Here is an 18,769-nt window from a genome sequence, read left to right as displayed (position 1 = left end):
GTAAAGGTAAAAGCCCTTATTAACTATAGTGTATTTTATATTATTACTTATAATAAGAAAACCATAATAGTAATATATAGATCTTTAAGTTATATATAGTACATAAGGTTAAAAGAAAAAATAAGTAACTATATAAGAAATTATAGTTAGTTATCTAAGGTTATACTAATAATAGTAAGAAGATAATTCTTATATAGTTACCTATAATCTAATAGATAGCCTAGTAACTAATCCTTACTTTTACCTTATTATTTTTATAATATAGATTTTACCTCTAGTTACGTAATATTACCTAGGCGTATACTTAATCTATAACACTACTTAACTATATTATTCTTATAAGACTTCCTATATAAATTTACTATCTTTACTTTAGTAACTCTATTATAAAGGTAATAGAGCTGCTTTATAGTATTACTAAGGTAGGTACTTACTAGTAGGCTATATATAACTACTACTATAGAGAGAATCTCTAGATAGATTTATAAGCCTTTAACTCCTGCCTACTTATTTTATTAGCTAATAATAAGGATTTTAGCCTTATTAGTATATAAACAGATAATATAATTAGCCTTATAGATAATAGATTCTCTACTTATAAGGAGAAAAAGCTTAAGAAGGTAACTTTTACTATAAAGCCTAAGTAACTATTAACTATTAATAATTTTATTACTTTTAATAGTAGTGTGTTTTCCTTTAGCTATAATAGTAAAATAAACTTTTACTAAAAAGATTAAGGTAAGAAGCTTTAGCCTGTTAATATAAATTTACTTACTACTAAGTAAGATTTTATTTAGTAAAGGGCCTATAAGGCGTATATTATGTTAATCTACTAACCTAAGGCTTACTTTAATTATTTAGTTACTACGTAACACTAAGAGCCTATAAAGAAGGAGATTAAGGCTCTTAACTACTAGATTAAGTAGTAAATAAGTTACCTTAACTACAGCCTACTCTTTTAGCTAATTAATCTTATAACTATAAAGCTTTTTATTTTTATTAATAGCTTATTTATAAATAACTATAATTTTACTTTATAACTTAGCTTTATTATTATACTTACTAATAAAAGCAATATTATATAACCTACTGCTAATAATAAGAAATTTACACTTACTAGTAATATTATTTACTATAGCTTAATAAAGTGTAAAAGAGTTATATATAGTGTGCTAGCCTTTAAAGTCTATAGTATAGTTACTAGCGCTAACGTTACTTATATAATTAGCACTATACTTATAATAATTACTAACTACCTTAAGTTACTATAAATCCTAATAATCCTTTACACTAACTTATACTCCCTCTATAAGTACCTTATAAAGCTTAGTACTACTAAGGAGAAGTAACTTATAATTAATATTATAGCGCTTTACTAGTTATATAAGTAATATAAGATTTATAAGATCTAATAGATATAAAAAGAGGATAACCTAATAGATAGATTTATAAAGGTATTACTATTATAATATTAACTATTGCCTAGATATTAGTAGTATAGATTAACGCTAAACGGCTAGAATAACTATAGCTAATTTACTATAAATCTACTAGATTTATAAAGATATTACGTAGTAGATTTACTATATAATCCTATAATAGTTTCTTTTCCTTTATATATAATTTAGAACTAGTATTTACCCCTATTATTTATTACTACCTATTAATATATATAGTTAACTATATTACTAACCTAGTAAAACTAACACTAATTAGTAATTAACTTTACTATAACTACTACTAAAAATACTATAAATTAGTAAGGTATTATAAGAAGAGGTAATAATATTATTAACTACTTATAGAGGCCTAGAGTAGGCCTTACTAAAAAACGTTACTATAAATACCCTTATAACGCTATTATACTATACGCCCTTATAGGTTAATTACTAAGATAATAATACCTAACCTCCTATAGTTAGTAAAGGCCTAGTAATTTATATCTATATATATAAGCCTTATTACTTTATAAAAGGCACTCTTAACTATAAAAAACACCTTACTTTATATACTAACCTATTATTAATTAGTAATTATTTACTTTTTACTTTTTTTTTATTATAAGCCTATAAAGCTTACTAACTTTCTCTTTTTTAAATATTTTTTCTTATTCTTTTCTCTAAGTTATTTTATATTACTAACGTAACAGCCTTTACTATCTATAAGCCTATTATAAGCTTTTTCTTTCTAAGTTTTTATTTAACTATAAGTCTTTATAATTACCTATACTACTAGTAGTAAATCCCCTAATAGACGTATACGCCCTTTAATAGTAGTTAAGGGAAACGCCTATAACTAAGAGGTAGTTAGGCTAATAGAGGGTAATTATAAGTAAGTAACTAAGATAAGCTACTAAGGCAAAGAAGGTATAAGTGATATATAGGGTAATAACGCTACTAGGTAGCCTAGGGAAATTTACCCTAAGTACGTACTACTGCCTAACGTAGCTAAGTAAGTAGAGGTAATTATAAGTAAATACTAAGTGCTAGAAGGGCTAGAAGAGTTTATCCTTACTAACTAATAGCAAAAGGACTATATTACTAAGTTACTATAAGATCTTATAGCTACTAAGAGAAAGAACATGCTTACTACTATTACTACGTTCTATATCTCTAAGTATAAATACTATAACTACTTATATAGTATCCTCTAAGAGAAGGCGTAATTTAACTTTAAAGATTAGTTAACTAAGGACTTTATAGCGTTACTATATAAGGTAACTAAGGAGTTATATAACTACCTTACTAGTTAAGAAGTATAGATTAACTAATTAAAGAATTAAATAGTTATATTATAACTTTATAAGGCTACTTATAATAATAAGTAAGTTATATAAAATAAGGAGATAATAGCTACTATTACTTATAAAACTAAAGGGTTTAAGAAGCAGCTAATAGATACTAATTTCTATAAAGATATTACTAATATAGTAGTGTTACTTATTAAGGCTATACTTATAGCTAAAGTAACTAAGTAGGTACTACCTATAGATTACTAGTAATCACTTAGGTAACCTTATATAATAATTTATTATTTACACCTCCTCTAGCCCTATTACTATAGAAACCCTAGATAACAGCAGAAATTTATAAAGCCTAAGTCTAACTGCGTTTTTTACTATTAGTAACGCCTGCTATAATAGCTATAATAGTAAGTAAGTAAAACAGCCTAACGCTAAAGTAATTAATATACTTAATAAAGTTCTATATAAATAATCTAGGTTTAATATATAGTAGTAGCCTATATAAAACTATTAACTTAAAGTTACTGTTTTTCTATAACCTTTACGTCTATATAGGCATACTATAAAACCACTATAGTATAGTAGTAATACTTAAAGGGGAGCTATATAAGTATTACACTACCTTATTACTTAGCTATTCTAATAATTTTAATATAATAATAGTAAAGCTTAAATAACGCTTTAAAGGTAATAAAGTACACTTTTTACGCCTAGCTAAGCTTTACTATACCTCCTTTAATTTAATTACTAGAGAAAACGCTAGTAAAAGTAAGCTTAAAGTACTTAAGGCACTTATTATATAAATTACCTAGTTAGTATAAGTAACTACCTATAATAGCACCCTATATAATAAAAAGTATTATAAGTAATTACTTACTTACTGCTATAGTGTGCCTAAGTACTTTATTACTATCCTTAATCTACCTACTACCTTTAGTAGCCTTTATACGTAATTACGTAGTAGTATAGTAAATTTACTTCTTTACTATAAGCTATAGTTATAATACTTTACTAATAATAATTATAGTAATAACTAATACTAAGTTAATTATAAGTATAACAGCTAGCGTAACTATAGGGCAGACCCCTAGAGATAGTAAGGCTATTTATAAGGCCCTCTATAGTTAGCTAGTAGTAAAGCACTACCTAATAGTAATTTATTTAAGAAGTACTTTATCTATAGTAAATTAGGCTATTAGTTAACTAAGTACACTAAGGAGGAATAATAAGCCTTCTTTACGTAGTATAAAAGGACCTACTTTATATAGGCTTTATAGGCTACCTTTAGTTACTTTCTTATTAACTATAAGGGTAATAAGCTAATTTATCTTAAAGAAGTAAGTAAAGATAGTAAAACTTACCTATTAGATAGTAAAAACTATAGATTTACTACGTTTTTTACTATAACTATATACTTTAGTAAGTAGTTAATTAATAGCCTATTAACCTATAAGAAGTTATATAACTAAGTAACGTTTTATACTATTACTTATAAAAATCTATATAAAAAAGAATTACCTAATATAACTATAAAAAGTAGTAATATCTTTATATTTAATAACTACTACTTTATGTCTACCTTTTAAGGTATTATACCTAATATAGGCATAGCTAAGATATCTATAGCTAGCTAGTAGTAGTACTTTACCCTTAAAAAACACCTTAGTAAGAAGATCTTACTAGATACTACCTGCACTAGTAAAGTAATAATTTACTTTAGTAGTAAAGATTACTATAAATCCCTTAAAGTAATCTATATACCTATACTAATTAGTAAGCTTGTTTTTTATATAATAATAAGTAATACGCTATTTCTCTTTTACCTATAGGATATAGATTACTATAGTGTTAAATTTAATAACCTTACTAACTAGCTTATTAAGGATAAGATTATTATACCTATTACTTAAAAATAGGGCTACGTGTAGATACTTTTAGAGCTACTTAAGAGCGCTATTATAGAGTAACACTTAACTAATAGTAAATTACACTAGATTTACTATAGATTTAGCTACCTATTAGTAAATTACCTTTATAAGTTACTTAAATAAGTAGGTAAATCTACCTCCCTTACTACGCTTAAAGAGATTAATAAGTACTACTATTACTACTAACTTAATATAAAGGCGCCTAGCTGCTTTAAATTTATACTATATAATAACTATAAATTTAACTATAAAATTATTATTAATATAATATATATAGATAGTAATAAGGGGTAATTAGCCTAGAGTAAGTTAGCTACTATATTTAATATAGTAAGATTCTTATATTTAGTTACTATAGAGTATATATAGGAGGCACTATAAATATACTAGATTAACGTATATCTTAGGCTACCTAATTAGATTACTACTAACGCTAGCCTAAATTTTTATATAGCTAAATTTAAACACGCTGCCTATATATTATCTATTAAGGTTAATAAAGTGCCTATTAAGGCCTATAAATCTATTAGTAAGGTTAAGTAATACTATACTACCTTTTGCTATACGTATAAGATTATCTATATAGATAGTAATTATAAGCCTAAAGTCGCCCTTTAATTAGCTATTAAACCTATTAATAATACTACTAGCCCTAATAGCCTTATGCTAACTCTACTTGTTTTTAAGGTATACCCCTATATTATAGATAATTTACTACTTACCCCTTCTACTATATAGCGCACTAAAGTAGTAAAAAAGGCTATAAACGTAGTATAGTAAATCTATATAAAGAGATAAGTAATAATATACTAGTAATATATAATAGCCTAGATATAATAAATACTATAGTGTTACTTTTTTAATTACTTATTTATATATAGCGTAAGGAAAATAGCTAGTAAGGCCTATTTTACTTACTTACTAATAATAGTACTACTTATACTATTAAATTACCTTATAGCCTATATAATTTTTATATTACTATAGTAAAGCTATACTATATAGTATAAAAAGAAGGCCTATAGGCGCTACTGCCTATAATAGCTAAAGAAGGTAATAATCCTATATAAGTATAAAAAGGAGAGCCTATAATAGCTAGTAAATCTATAAAGGAAGTATGTAATACTATTATTATTAATAACAGGCTGCCCTTATAATAAGGCTGTAGCTGCCTATAGAAGAACCTAATTACTACCTTTTTTTATAAGATATACCTTACTATTAACGTCTTTAATATATACCTTACTATAAAGAAGGAAGCTAACTATATACTTACTATTAAACTATAAGAAGAAGGTATTATTACTATACCTAGTAGGCCTTTTAAAGAATTTAATAAGGTAGAGGTAAAAGCCCTTATTAACTATAGTGTATTTTATATTATTACTTATAATAAGAAAACGTATAGTAACGTATAGATCTTTAAGTTATATATAGTATATAAGGTTAAAGGAAAAAATAAGTAACTATATAAGAAATTATAGTTAGTTATTTAAGGTTATACTAATAATAGTAAGGAGATAATTCTTATATAGTTACTTATAATCTAATAGATAGCCTAGTAACTAATCTTTACCCTTACCTTATTACTTTTATAATATAGATTTTACCTCTAGTTATATAATATTACCTAGGCGTATACCTAATCTATAACACTACTTAACTACGTTATTCTTATAAGACTTCTTATATAAATTTACTATCTTTACCTTAGTAACTTTATTATAAAAGTAATAAAGCCGCTTTATAGTATTACTAAGGCAGGTACCTACTAGTAGGCTATATATAACTACTACTATAAAGAGAATCTCTAGATAGATTTATTAACCTTTAACCCCTACCTACTTATTTTATTAGCTAATAATAAGGATTTTAGCCTTATTAGTATATAAATAGATAATATAATTAGCCTTATAAATAATAAATTCTTTACTTATAAGGAGAAGGAGCTTAAGAAGGTAACTTTTACTATAAAGCCTAAGTAACTATTAACTATTAATAATTTTATTACCTTTAATAGTAGTATACTTTCCCTTAGCTATAATAGTAAAATAAATTTTTATAAAAAAGATTAAGGTAAGAAGCTTTAGCCTATTAATATAAATTTACTTACTACTAAGTAAGATTTTATTTAGTAAAAGGCCTATAAGGCATATATTACGTTAATCTACTAACTTAAGGCTTACTTTAACTATTTAGTTACTATATAACACTAAAAGCCTATAGAGGAGGAGATTAAGGCTCTTAACTACTAGATTAAGTAGTAAATAAGTTACCTTAACTATAGCCTACTCTTTTAGCTAATTAACTTTATAACTATATAGCTTTTTATATTTATTAATAGCTTATTTATAAATAACTATAATTTTATATTATAACTTAGTTTTATTATTATACTTACTAATAAAAGCAGCACTATATAACCTACTACTAATAATAAGAAATTTATACTTACTAGTAATATTATCTACTTTAGCTTAATAAAGTGTAAAAAAGTTACGTATAGTATACTAGCCTCTAAAGTCTATAGTATAGTTACTAGTACTAACGTTACCTATATAATTAGCACTACACTTATAATAATTACTAACTACCTTAAGTTACTATAAATCCTGATAATCCTTTACACTAACTTATACTCCCTCTATAAGTGCCTTATAAAGCTTAGTACTACTAAGGAGAAGTAACTTATAATTAATATTATAGCGCTTTACTAGTTATATAAGTAATATAAGATCTATAAGATCTAATAGATATAAGGGGAGGATAACCTAGTAAATAGATTTATAAAGGTATTACCTAATAAAGCGCTAAAGCAGTTAATTAATAGTAGTTAATTAGAGATATAAATAAATAAATAGGTTTTATATACGTAATAGGTTATATATATAAAAAGTATTAAATACTTTTTAGCCTTTTGTTTTTATTACGTTTTTAGGCCTTTTATAAATAACTAGAAAATAGGATAATTTATAGCACTTTAGAAGGTTACTAGTGTTATAATATTAACTATTACCTAGATATTAGTAGTATAGATTAACGCTAAACGGCTAGAATAACTATAGCTAATTTACTATAGATCTACTAGATTTATAATAATATTATATAGTAGATTTACTACGTAATCCTATAATAGTTTCTTTTCCTTTACGTATAATTTAGAACTAGTATTTACCCCTATTATTTATTACTACCTATTAATATATATAGTTAACTATATTACTAACCTAGTAAAACTAATAATTACCTAATAAAGCGCTAGAGTAGTTAATTAATAGTAGTTAATTAAAGATATAGATAAATAAATAGGTTTTATATATATAATAGGTTATATATATAAAAAGTATTAAATACTTTTTAGCCTTTTGTTTTTATTACGTTTTTAGGCCTTTTATAAATAATTAGAAAATTAGATAATTTATAGCACTTTAGAAAGTTACTAGTGTTATAATATTAACTATTACCTAGATATTAGCAGTATAGATTAACGCTAAACAGCTAGAATAACTACAGCTAATTTACTGTAGATCTACTAGATTTATAGGGATATTACGTAGTGGATTTGCTGCGTAATCCTATAATAGTTTCTTTTCCTTTACATATAATTTAGAACTAGTATTTACCCTTATTATTCGTCACTGCCTATTGATACGTACGGTTAACTGTATCACCAACCTGGTGAAACCAACAGTTACCTTTTGTTAGGGAAGCTTGGGTGCGGTGCCACAGTTTGAGGTCGGCCTTGCTCGAATAACATGTCTTGCTAATCTGAAGGTATTTGGCCCGAAGAAGAGGCCTCTTGATTAGGTCTCTGGCTAGAGACGATGGCGGCCGGCGTTATGGGTAATAGGAAAACCGACTTGCTAGTGTATATTCATTGATCGATTGCTGACATGCGGTTTGCTGTGGTATTTTGTGACCTGATGTTAAGCAAGCTTCGGTATGACACAGCGAAACGCTTCGTTATGTTCCTCGTTGTACTTCCTCCTTACTACATGAGCGCTCTTGCTAACTGCGTTGTTGATGGAACGCAGCCCACGTTCGAGTCCAAAAGAAAATGACAGTTAGCTTGATTGAAGGCACACGCTGTAGCTTCGGCTACAAGACGGCGATCCTTTACCTTGCAAACTCGACTCTCCGAGATTCGACCTACGCTACTGATAAGTCAGAAAGCAGATCTGACCTTGATAAACTGCACAAATATCTACATCGAATTGCATTGTTGGCTCTGCGTCGCTGGGGAGATGGTGCGCAGTCTCTTATTCATGGCGCTGCTGGCGAAACTAAACTACGGAGGCGAAAGTGCTGCTACAAGACTCGGATAACGAACGCCGGTCCAAGCGCCGTTTGTCGTGGATCTCGACCTTGGTCTAAATAAACCAGGGAAAATACAACAAGTATCTGGGAAGAAGCTGAAATAATACGCTCTCTGAAGGTCGGTGTGATATCTAGCAACCAGTGTTCAAAGTCTGTTTCTTTTCCTCGGGATTTCTCTGGAACTTGACCCTAAGCCTAAGAGATGTGCAGAAAGTGGGACGTTGTGCCGCTACCCCCAATCAGGCAGGTACATACGTATCTCGGTGCATTATTTCCCGCATGAAGGTAACCTTATCAACAGGGCCCATCATTCCAGTCACACCAACACTTCTCCAAGACACATACACACATCAACGAACCACCAACCTTGTCCGTCTGCAGAACCGACATCATTGGTTTCCCCGACACAGGCCGGAGACCATGGCGGCGCATTGGAAGTTGAGAGCTTGCATGCTCCTGGGCGCGGCGCAGGCAGCCGCCGGGCTAGGACCACAGCACCGCCTCATGAACCGTGAAGCATGGGACGCGATTCATTCGACGCCCCAACTCCAGGTCGAGTCCGTTTCAACCTTCTCCAAGTACCCCGAGTACAACTTATCTGTGCCCATTGACCATTTCCACAACGATTCTCGTTACGAACCGCACTCTGACGAATACTTCAACCTTCGTTACTGGTTCGATGCGAAGCACTACCGCCCAGGAGGCCCCGTCATCATCTTGGCTGCCGGCGAGACGGATGGCAAAGACCGTCTGCCCTTCCTCGATCATGGCATCCTCTCCATTCTCGCCAAGGCCACTGGCGGCGTCGGCGTCGTTCTCGAGCATCGCTACTATGGCAAGAGCTTCCCTGTCCCCGACCTCAGCACCGAGAACCTCCGCTTCTTGAGTACTGATCAGGCCCTTGCGGACACCGTCTATTTCGCGAAGCACATCAGCTTCCCAGGACATGAGGACCTAAACCTGACCGCTCCGGGAACCCCTTACCTTGTCTACGGAGGCTCTTACGCAGGTGCCTTTGCCGCTTTCCTGCGAAAGCTCTACCCTGATGTCTTTTGGGGCGGCATCTCTTCCTCCGGCGTCACGGCTGCCATTATCGACTATTGGGAGTACTACGAGGGTGCCAGACTCTTTGCACCTGGAGACTGTGCCGAGACAACCCAAAACCTTACCCAGGTTGTGGACAACGTTCTGCTTGCCAAGTCTGAGCAAGTGAAGCCTAGCCACGTGAGCCAACTGAAGGAGCTCTTTGGGCTTGGTCCGCTTCAAGACGATGATTTCGCTAGCACTATCTCCTATGGCATATCTGGCCTGCAATCAACGAACTGGGACCCCGCCTCGGACTCGACTAGCTTCGGAACCTACTGCGCCACCGTCAGCTCGGACAGCGTCCTGTTCGGCAGCACACGCCATCTCAGACCTGCTGTCGAGGAGTTGCTTTTCGTTAGCGGCGCCGATGTGAAGCTGACAAATCGCTTGCTGAACTACGCTGGCTACGTGAGGAACTACGTTAAGAAAGGTTGTAGGGGCGGAGATCTGGTAAAGTGCTTTTCAAGCCGCAAAAGAGAGGGCTACCAAAACATCAGCGTTCACCAAGGTTATGAGCGCAGTTGGTTTTATCAAGTGTGCACTGAGTAAGCTTTTCCAACCGTCTGCTAACTGTGCTCGCAATGTACTTGATCACGGCAAAGGCTGACATGCGTGTTACAGATGGGGCTACTTCCAGACTGGTTCCGGAGTGCCCGAAGACCAGCTCCCGCTTGTTTCCCGTGTCATCGACGTTGAGTACAGCTCCATTTACTGCCGGGAGGCTTTTAACATCACCAAGCCCCCTAACGTAGATGCCATCAACAAACATGGCGGGTTCAACTTCAGCTATCCGCGCGTTGCCATCGTTGACGGTGAGGCAGACCCGTGGAGACCCGCCACGCCCCATAAAATTGGTCTGGACCGGAAGTCAACGACTAGCGAACCCTTTCTCCTCATCGAGCTAGGAGTTCACCACTGGGACGAAAACGGTGTGAAGCCCGAGAATGTCACTCCGGACTTTCCGCCCGCCTCCATCAAGAAAGTCCAAGCTCAGGAAGTTGAATTTGTCACTGCCTGGATGAAGGAGTGGAGAGATGCTCAGAGCCAAAGCAACCGCCAAGAAGGTTTGTCGTTCAAAGCCTTGAAATTGATAGATGGCATACTGACAGGGTCATCAGAACCAGTGTTCGAAGAGCTTTAGTAAAGTATTGTTCAATATGTGGGGTAGAAAGAGACTCTTAGAGTGACTGAATGGTGCATATTGCCCATTCGCGTCCTCTACCGATCCTGCTAGTAGACTTTATGAGTGCTCTTCAGAGTGCTTGATAAGTTTATATTTATCGCCCATCTACCGTACATTGAGTGATACAATCACGTAATTGAGTGACAGTTCTGTAAATACTTAGGCAGTCCTCAGTCGAGGCACTGGCTTCCTAGACCCGCAAGGTTGGCAGCATGGCAGTCAGCTTGTAGACCGGAGCGGATGTAGACAAGTGTTCAAATCGACAAAAAGTAATGAGTGGCCAGATATCCCTGGAAAGAAACTATGTCGTGCCCAATACTTTGCGTCATAACTAATGCTGTACTACGTGGCTTGGGCAGCATCGGGGGGTGCAAGAGTGATACCCTACAGTCATCATGCCCTGTTCTGGATGGAGACGTGCCTCCTCTCCTTTTGAGCAGTGCTTACGTTGGGGTGCTGCCCCAGGCAGCGACACTCAATTGAGGTAAAACATGTACCTTGAAACGAAGGACTCGTTCTCAATTAAGCAACATTCCCAAAGCTGGCCTTGCCAAATGGTTCCTGAGGTCATATTATGGGGCGAGCTGACATGGCAGTGTTTGGGCCATTGTCTACATCGGGAAATAGAGTGTATAGGTACAAAGTTTGGGCGAATGAACATTGAGCAGCGGCTCGACTAGTCTTAGTGGAATCCACTTCATTACAACCGTTGTTTTCAAGTGAGACCTTTGCGAGCGAAAGGCGGCGCTCTCAGCCCGTCTGTAGGATTTTATAGGCAAACGCATAAATCGAGCGTGAAAAGATCATAAGCCTGCCAAGTATTGGCAAGAGATATAAGAACCAGCTCACTCCACGAAACACATGGCGTTCCTTATTGCCAAAAAAACATCACGCCTATCACTCAAAACTATTACCAAAAGATTGTCATCGTAATAATGCTTGTCCATCCCCCCTTCCATCTTCTTATCCTCATAGGAGGCACAACGGCAGCCCTAAGCCCGCTCCCAGTCCGGAGCGAGGGCGTCGAATGGGGCCCCTGCTCCGACGTGTTTCTCAGCCCCATGCCTATCGAGTGCGGCAATTTGACAGTCCCCCTGGACTACGCAAACTCCAGCTCTAGCGAAACTATCAACTTAGAGCTCCTTAAGGTGAAGGCTCTCAACGGGCCCTCGAAAGGAAGTATTCTCTTCAACTTCGGAGGGCCCGGAGTTGGCACCAGAATCAGCTTGGCCGAACGGGCCAACCTTCTGCAAGCGTAAGTCGGCTTATCCAATCTTGCACACCAAGCGGAACGATTATGAACTAATGAAAGCTTAGTGTTACAGGTGGCAATCATGACCTGATTAGTTGGGATCCAAGGTAAGAGGCACATCAGGCTACATATTCCATTATGCAATCTCAACTTGGGAATATGGCCTACGAGTCTTCGGTTTCAAGAGGGACAGTCAACACCACCACGTTCAAATGCGGCACGGGAGCGTTCGAAGGTTATGAATACATTCCGGGAACACCGGGCAACAGCTCAGATCGTCGTGCCACGGGACACCAATGGGCATCCGCGACTGCATGGGCTAATACGTGCTACCTGAATCCTGAGTCAAGGGAAACAGGCAGCCGCATCGGCACAGCATACACCGTCAGAGATATGATGCAAATAGTAGATGCGGTACAGGAAGACGGTTTGCTAAGATACTTTGGTGAGATCATGCTAGAGACAAGTCTGTGTTAGGCCTTGTGCTAATATTGTAGGCACTTCATACGGAACTATCATTGGGGCCACAGCTGCTGCCATGTTTCCCGAGCGCGTGAAAGCAGTCGTTCTTGACGGGGCCGTGAGCCCTCATGAGTGGTATCATGAACAGTAGGTCAACCGCCTAATGTTCCCTATTTCATATGGTTGGAAGCTGACGATCCCCTCGCAGTGAATTTGAACAATCTGCGGATGCCGACGAGATCATTCTCGAAATATTTCGCTCGTGCTTTGAGAGGCCCGAGAAGTGTGCATTAAGTGGAAGAAACGCAACGGCTGAGAGCCTACATGAGAAGTTCCTGAACCTTGTCTCGGAGTCTAAGCTGCGACCATTGGTCTTAGGAGCCACATCCTGGAACCACGCAATTATAGTTAGTATCCTGCGCCCTGCGCTCTACGACCCGCTATCATGGCCAGCACTCGCTGCCTGATTTGACGAACTCTTCACACGTAACGCGACGATGGCTGAGGAAGCCGCTTTGAAGATGCTGGCACTGAGAGGTGTCATCGCTGACATAGGCGCGAACGACGATTCACCTTTCGGTATACAATGCATCGACAAATTGCCGCGCACCAACGACTCGGATGAGTTTTTACCCGTAGTTGACAGAGTTGTGGGCAGCAGCCGGAGTATTGGTCACTATGGCGTTGCGGTTCAGATGCTCTGTGCCCAATGGAGAATCGAGGCCAGAGAGACATACAAAGGCGACTTCAAGGTCAATACAAAGAACCCACTTCTTATCTTCAGCAACACTTTGGACCCCGCAACTCCTCTTCGTTCTGCTCTCAACGTTAGCGAGACGTTCGAGGGCAGTGTTTTTCTTCAATCTGAAGGCCTCGGTGTAAGTGTTGCCCGTCCCAACATGGTCCAGAAGGCAAGCTAACTACGGTGGTCCAGCACGGTTGGAGAACCCACCCATCGCTCTGCGTGGCCAAGGCTTTTCAAAAGTACTTCGACGAAAGCGTTCTGCCGGAACCTGGAACAAAGTGCAAGACCGACTTTGCTGCTTTCGATGTCACAAACACCTCATGGGACGAGCTCCTGCCACAGCTTGGTTTCGAGCCAGTGACCCGGAGGAGCAATCAACTTTATGACTAGGAAATTGTGATGCGAGGAATGTCATGAAATCGGGAATATCTTCGTGTGGCAAGTACCAGTGGGTGTCGCCTCAGATGGCGTATCATAAGCACATATCACCGCTTCATATGGGTATTTGGACCCGGCATCATCACTATGGTATTCAGACAAACAAGACACATAGAAAGCATTAAGATGAGAACAAATATTCATTGCGAAATTCCTTCTATGGTTCATTCGAAAATGAAAAGAAAAACGAAGAAAACTCTGCTTTGGACTTTGAACCATGGTGTTCTGTATTCCGCAGCTGTGGCTTCCCGCCTCCGAAAAATCTAAGATACCAACGCGTAAGGCTGGTCAAAACAAGTATCCCAATTTGTGTCGTCTTTATCCCAGAATCTACGCATTACCCCTTTGGCGTATAAAGAGAGCGGTGAGCCCATGTCCTTACCCTGGCCCACAAACACTTCTCCTACAAATCGCCGTTTGTCTACCCTTGCTCCCGCTTCAACACCCGCAACGATTAACGGCCACTGAATTGACTTCTTCAATACTTCATGTTTTTCCGCCTTCTGCAGTAAAGAGTACAGTCTGTTGCTGTGCGCAGTTCTTACGACTGCAAGGTGGTGTGTGCTGGGAAGGATTCCAAGGCTCTGCATGGAGGAGATGCAGAAGATGGCGACAGCGGATTGAAACATGAACTCAACCATGTTATCCAGTTCTTTGTTTTCGTAGAAACCACCACAGGCTTCTGGATCGAAGCTCTCAATTCTGTTGATGGTCTCGTATGCAGCGACTCTTGCTGTTTCTTTGCTCATCAGCCCAGTTGAGGTCTGTAATCGGAGATGGTTGATCCGAATCACATCCATAAAGAGCGGCATTGGAAAGGGCACGTATGGGTGCAGCCCTAGAGGGTATAATTCTTTTACCAAGTCCATGAGCTCTTCATGAGGACAGATGACCACTTGATCGAAGGGTGGGCTCGTTGTATTTGCAGTTATCATCGATCTAGGAGTTCGCATTAGCTTCGTCATCATTCTCGGTCGAATCTCCTCAACTTACACCACGAATGCCAGGAGAATGGGACTCAAGTGTTTCGAGGACTTGCTCCATCCTGTCGCACCACCGCGATATGCAAGCATGGCGAGAAGTCCAGAGGCATGGTGTTTCCAATTTGGCGATATGCATGATACAATCTGTCAAGTGTCAGGACATCATCGATTACATATAATTTTGTGCAACTTACTTCCGACTCAAGTAGCAGAATGACACCTGTAAGTACAGCATCATTACTCTGCGTCTTCTCGTTGGCGATGTCTTCGTTGAGGGCCCGGATAGAAATCCCCCGGTGGTGATGCAGCCGAGCTTGAGCATGTTTGGCGGAAGGACAGTCGAATTTCCAGTCCATCTGCACACGCATCCGATGTTGATACACAATAGACACTAGGTTATGTGCAATGGCCGTCGGCAAGTATTTGACAACCTTCAAAGGTATCTCATCAATGTAAACGTTCGCATTGCCCGTGTGCCCAGCTTTGGTGTACGGATAGAAAACAAGATTGTCTAGCAAGTAGAGGATCAGCTCAAAGCCCTGTGGTTGTCAACGGCCCCTTGCAACAAGCGGACCGATGGAGAACAGCCCGTTAATAGGTCCCAGGAAAACCCCGACTCACAGTATTGAACGGCATCATAGACGTCACATACGTCCGTCCTTAGATCTGAGTGGAAGAGGCATTCAACGCCGTCGAACATCTCTTTTTCTTTCTCACTCAGAACTCTTCCCATGCCCTTCGCTAATGTCTTCTGGTTTGCCTTAACGGGCTTCCCAGGGCCGCTTTCTTTCTCTGCGTTAGGAGGCTTGCGGCGGGTGCGGCAGGTAACCCTGCCAGGTGCCAGCCAAGTGAGCGGTTTCTTATCGTCGTAGCCAGGGCAAACAATGCCTGCCACTCGACATTTGTTGCAGATCGGCTTGGTAGCGTCACAGACTAGACGTCTCCGAAGGCATTCCCAGCAACGCTGACGTTCAGAAGCTTCCGGTGACGAAGGGGGCAATGCGGAGCCCGTTACGGTTAAGGTTGTTGACGACATTTGGGGCCGATGCGTGGATCCGTCCGAAGATGGAGCAGAAACGATATCAAATAGAGTAATAACAAGTCTATGGGACAAATCGTGATTGGGAGAGGCTCGGACTATATCCGTAAAGGCTTGAGGATCTTAAGTATCCTACCCTCTGGACGTGGATGATGCCTAGCTACCGTTGCAATGCCCACCACGGGATGGGACGCCACCCTTGGCGGGCGATCTTGGCCAGGGTTTTCTCCTAATGGGGTAAAGACTGTCGCGTTGTGCTTCGCCGCGGGTGGGCCATGAGCAACCGCCGATTCGCCTGTATCCGTCCTGTCAGCCCTGAGACACTCGAATACCAACGAATCAGTTGGCTTGTATGCGCTTTTCTCTGTACAATAGTGCCAACAATGTCTTGGATACGTTGGCGGTGTCCCCCGGTGAGGTTGATGAGATGGGTAAGCAACGTTGCAGGATCGCTCGCTCAAATGCAGGAGCAGACGAGGGGGCAGCTGTGCTAATGACTCGTTCCGTGAGGTGGTTCAATTCCGACCAATGCTCCAGTACAGCCAGTCAGGCTTTCAGTACTATTGCGCAACTTTTGCAATGGAGATTTCTATTGAAAGGCCCGAGATCTATTGTCGCTTAGTGAGATCCATCATTGGAAACATGGTCTCGATGGCAATTCAACCAAGGGCTTCATGCCTTTGAGCGGAAGGCGCTATGATGCGTATCCAAGGCGCGGTGCCCTTCAAGGTCGCATAGGTACACGACGGTATCTAGCACAGTCGGAGCTATGAGTGACGAGAAAGAGAGCACGGTTGACGCTAGGAACAAATGCTTCATAGCCTCCGAGGAACCGGAATCTCAAAGTTCAAGAAGATGCGATCTATTAAATCGTTCGCAGAGGAAATGCTTCTGTTGCACGAGACCATGCCCCTTTGAGCGAATGCGGAAATTCGACCTGCATAAGAATGTCATTCAACCTTATGGGAATTTCAACCTACAAGCAGATAAGACACAGCTGGAATTCGAAGCACTGTGCTCGGTCCGCGCCCCGGCAAAGTTGCTCGTGCCCTAGGATACCCTAGTTGGCAGCGTCATAGGGTCCAACTGCCCGGGCCATGGAAAAACAGTCCCTTATCCCTGGCATACCTGAGGTAACCGAGACAGAGGTTAGTCGCCCCAGTGCCACAGCCGTCGGCCATGAGGCCATACGTAAATATCTCAAGTATCTTTTACTTACCACACTATCGGCCCTCGGAGGATGTAATCGAACTGATATAATAGGCATTCAACTTCAAATGCAGTTTTCTCCCATTAAGTCGGCTGTAGCCTAACATATGTCGTGCGATTATGCCTACCTAGGCCATGAGTACGTATTATAACCTTCAGTCCGTATTGCAGAACATCCTATGGCTGTGGGATAGAAGTGAGTCGTCTCACGAATGCTTTATAAAACCAGGATTCTCCATTCGACCAAACACACTTGCACGTGCGCATGTACTGCATCTGGGCCAACACGTGTACTCATAGCACACATATCATTGCCGTAATCATCCTCACTTTAAAAAACGGATGCAGTTGTAGCGAAAACCAGGACGAGTACGGTGTGGCCGAAGGCGAGTGACTCTTTAGCTCAGGAGCTAGCTATTACTACAGTGCTCAGACCTTCGAGGGTATTGCTTAATAAGCGTTACCGAATCTCAAAATATGACTATATGCTTGGACAAATGTCCTTGCTAGCGGAAGCGTTCATCTTGAGGATGAGCCAGCATCCGAAGAAGAGCTGGGATTTGGAGAAATGCTAGCACTCGCAGCAGATCTGGAACCAGAACTAGAACCAGAACTAGGACCAGAGCCATGGCCAGGACTTGATTCTAGCCAATGGCCGGCTCTACCACTTGGACCTTTGGAGGGGGCGCTCTGGGGCTCTGTGGCAGGCTGGGTGATAGGAGCAGTGATCGTAGTCGGGCCACAGGTGTAGCAGGTTCGGATCTCCTCAAAAAGGCCAAAGGGCACATTTACTGAGAGAACAGTAGGCAAGAAAGGGACGCCTTCAGAAACCTCGGTAGATTCGTACTTCTGCCTGGCGATGGCGTTGGAGCACAATGCGTCGTACTCAGTGATGTGCTTGATACAGTCGTTAAAGCCGCAGTTGTCACATTTGGGGGCCTCGATCTCTATACCCATAGGTCCCCCAGTAACGAGCGCCGGGTGTATAGTCGGGGTCGGGGCGCATTTAGGGCATTTTTGGAGGCGGTATAGCACTGAATCACGGTGGCCGTGCGGACTGTGAGGATGACCTACTGGGCAATGACAGCAGTGTTTCAGGTGAGTTCAGCCACCGCGACGTAAAGTATTTGACGCATTGTTGTTGTGTTTGGCTCCAGACATTGACCGCAGGGTCTGCTATTAGTTATCAAAGTGAAGGAAGGCGTCTAGGTGAAGGAATGATCAGAAAAGACGTGTTGAAAAGAGAAAGGCCGATGTGTGACGATCATCCGAGCTTGGGGAGTTACCAGCTTAGAGAACGTGCAAGGAACCTAGAGGCGCCATAGCATGAATGCGGAGAAAGTTTGTGGGGCTGGCACCACCTTAGAGCAGATCTAACAAGCTT

The 18,769-nt window shown here is 39.1% G+C and overlaps 4 protein-coding genes across 4 annotated transcripts; 2 read left to right on the top strand and 2 right to left on the bottom strand.

Moving 5' to 3' along the window:
- Window positions 1-9,408: 9,408 nt before the first annotated feature.
- GLRG_10053 (serine carboxypeptidase S28) lies at window positions 9,409-11,215 on the top strand (the record flags this gene model as incomplete). Its single annotated transcript, XM_008100738.1, has 3 exons — window positions 9,409-10,619; window positions 10,696-11,138; window positions 11,193-11,215. The coding sequence occupies 3 exons, from the start codon at window positions 9,409-9,411 to the stop codon at window positions 11,213-11,215; spliced, it is 1,677 nt and encodes a 558-aa protein (XP_008098929.1).
- A 977-nt stretch (window positions 11,216-12,192) lies between these two features.
- GLRG_10052 (uncharacterized protein) lies at window positions 12,193-14,106 on the top strand (the record flags this gene model as incomplete). The annotated part of the gene is made up of 5 exons (XM_008100737.1): window positions 12,193-12,512; window positions 12,575-12,616; window positions 12,695-12,902; window positions 13,589-13,849; window positions 13,906-14,106. 5 exons carry the CDS (start codon window positions 12,193-12,195, stop codon window positions 14,104-14,106), a joined length of 1,032 nt encoding a protein of 343 aa, XP_008098928.1.
- Window positions 14,107-14,417: 311 nt separating this feature from the next.
- On the bottom strand, window positions 14,418-16,173 carry GLRG_10051 (uncharacterized protein; the record flags this gene model as incomplete). The annotated part of the gene is made up of 4 exons (XM_008100736.1): window positions 14,418-15,093; window positions 15,148-15,281; window positions 15,332-15,648; window positions 15,759-16,173. The coding sequence occupies 4 exons, from the start codon at window positions 16,171-16,173 to the stop codon at window positions 14,418-14,420; spliced, it is 1,542 nt and encodes a 513-aa protein (XP_008098927.1).
- A 1,731-nt stretch (window positions 16,174-17,904) lies between these two features.
- On the bottom strand, window positions 17,905-18,342 carry GLRG_10050 (uncharacterized protein; the record flags this gene model as incomplete). Its single annotated transcript, XM_008100735.1, has 1 exon — window positions 17,905-18,342. One exon carries the CDS (start codon window positions 18,340-18,342, stop codon window positions 17,905-17,907), a length of 438 nt encoding a protein of 145 aa, XP_008098926.1.
- Between the last annotated feature and the right edge of the window lie 427 nt (window positions 18,343-18,769).

This window comes from Colletotrichum graminicola, assembly GCF_000149035.1.
Source record: "Colletotrichum graminicola M1.001 genomic scaffold supercont1.55, whole genome shotgun sequence".
Lineage (NCBI taxonomy): Eukaryota > Fungi > Ascomycota > Sordariomycetes > Glomerellales > Glomerellaceae > Colletotrichum > Colletotrichum graminicola.
The sequence above is the reverse complement of the archived record's forward strand: the minus strand, read 5'-3'. Positions and strand labels throughout refer to the sequence as shown.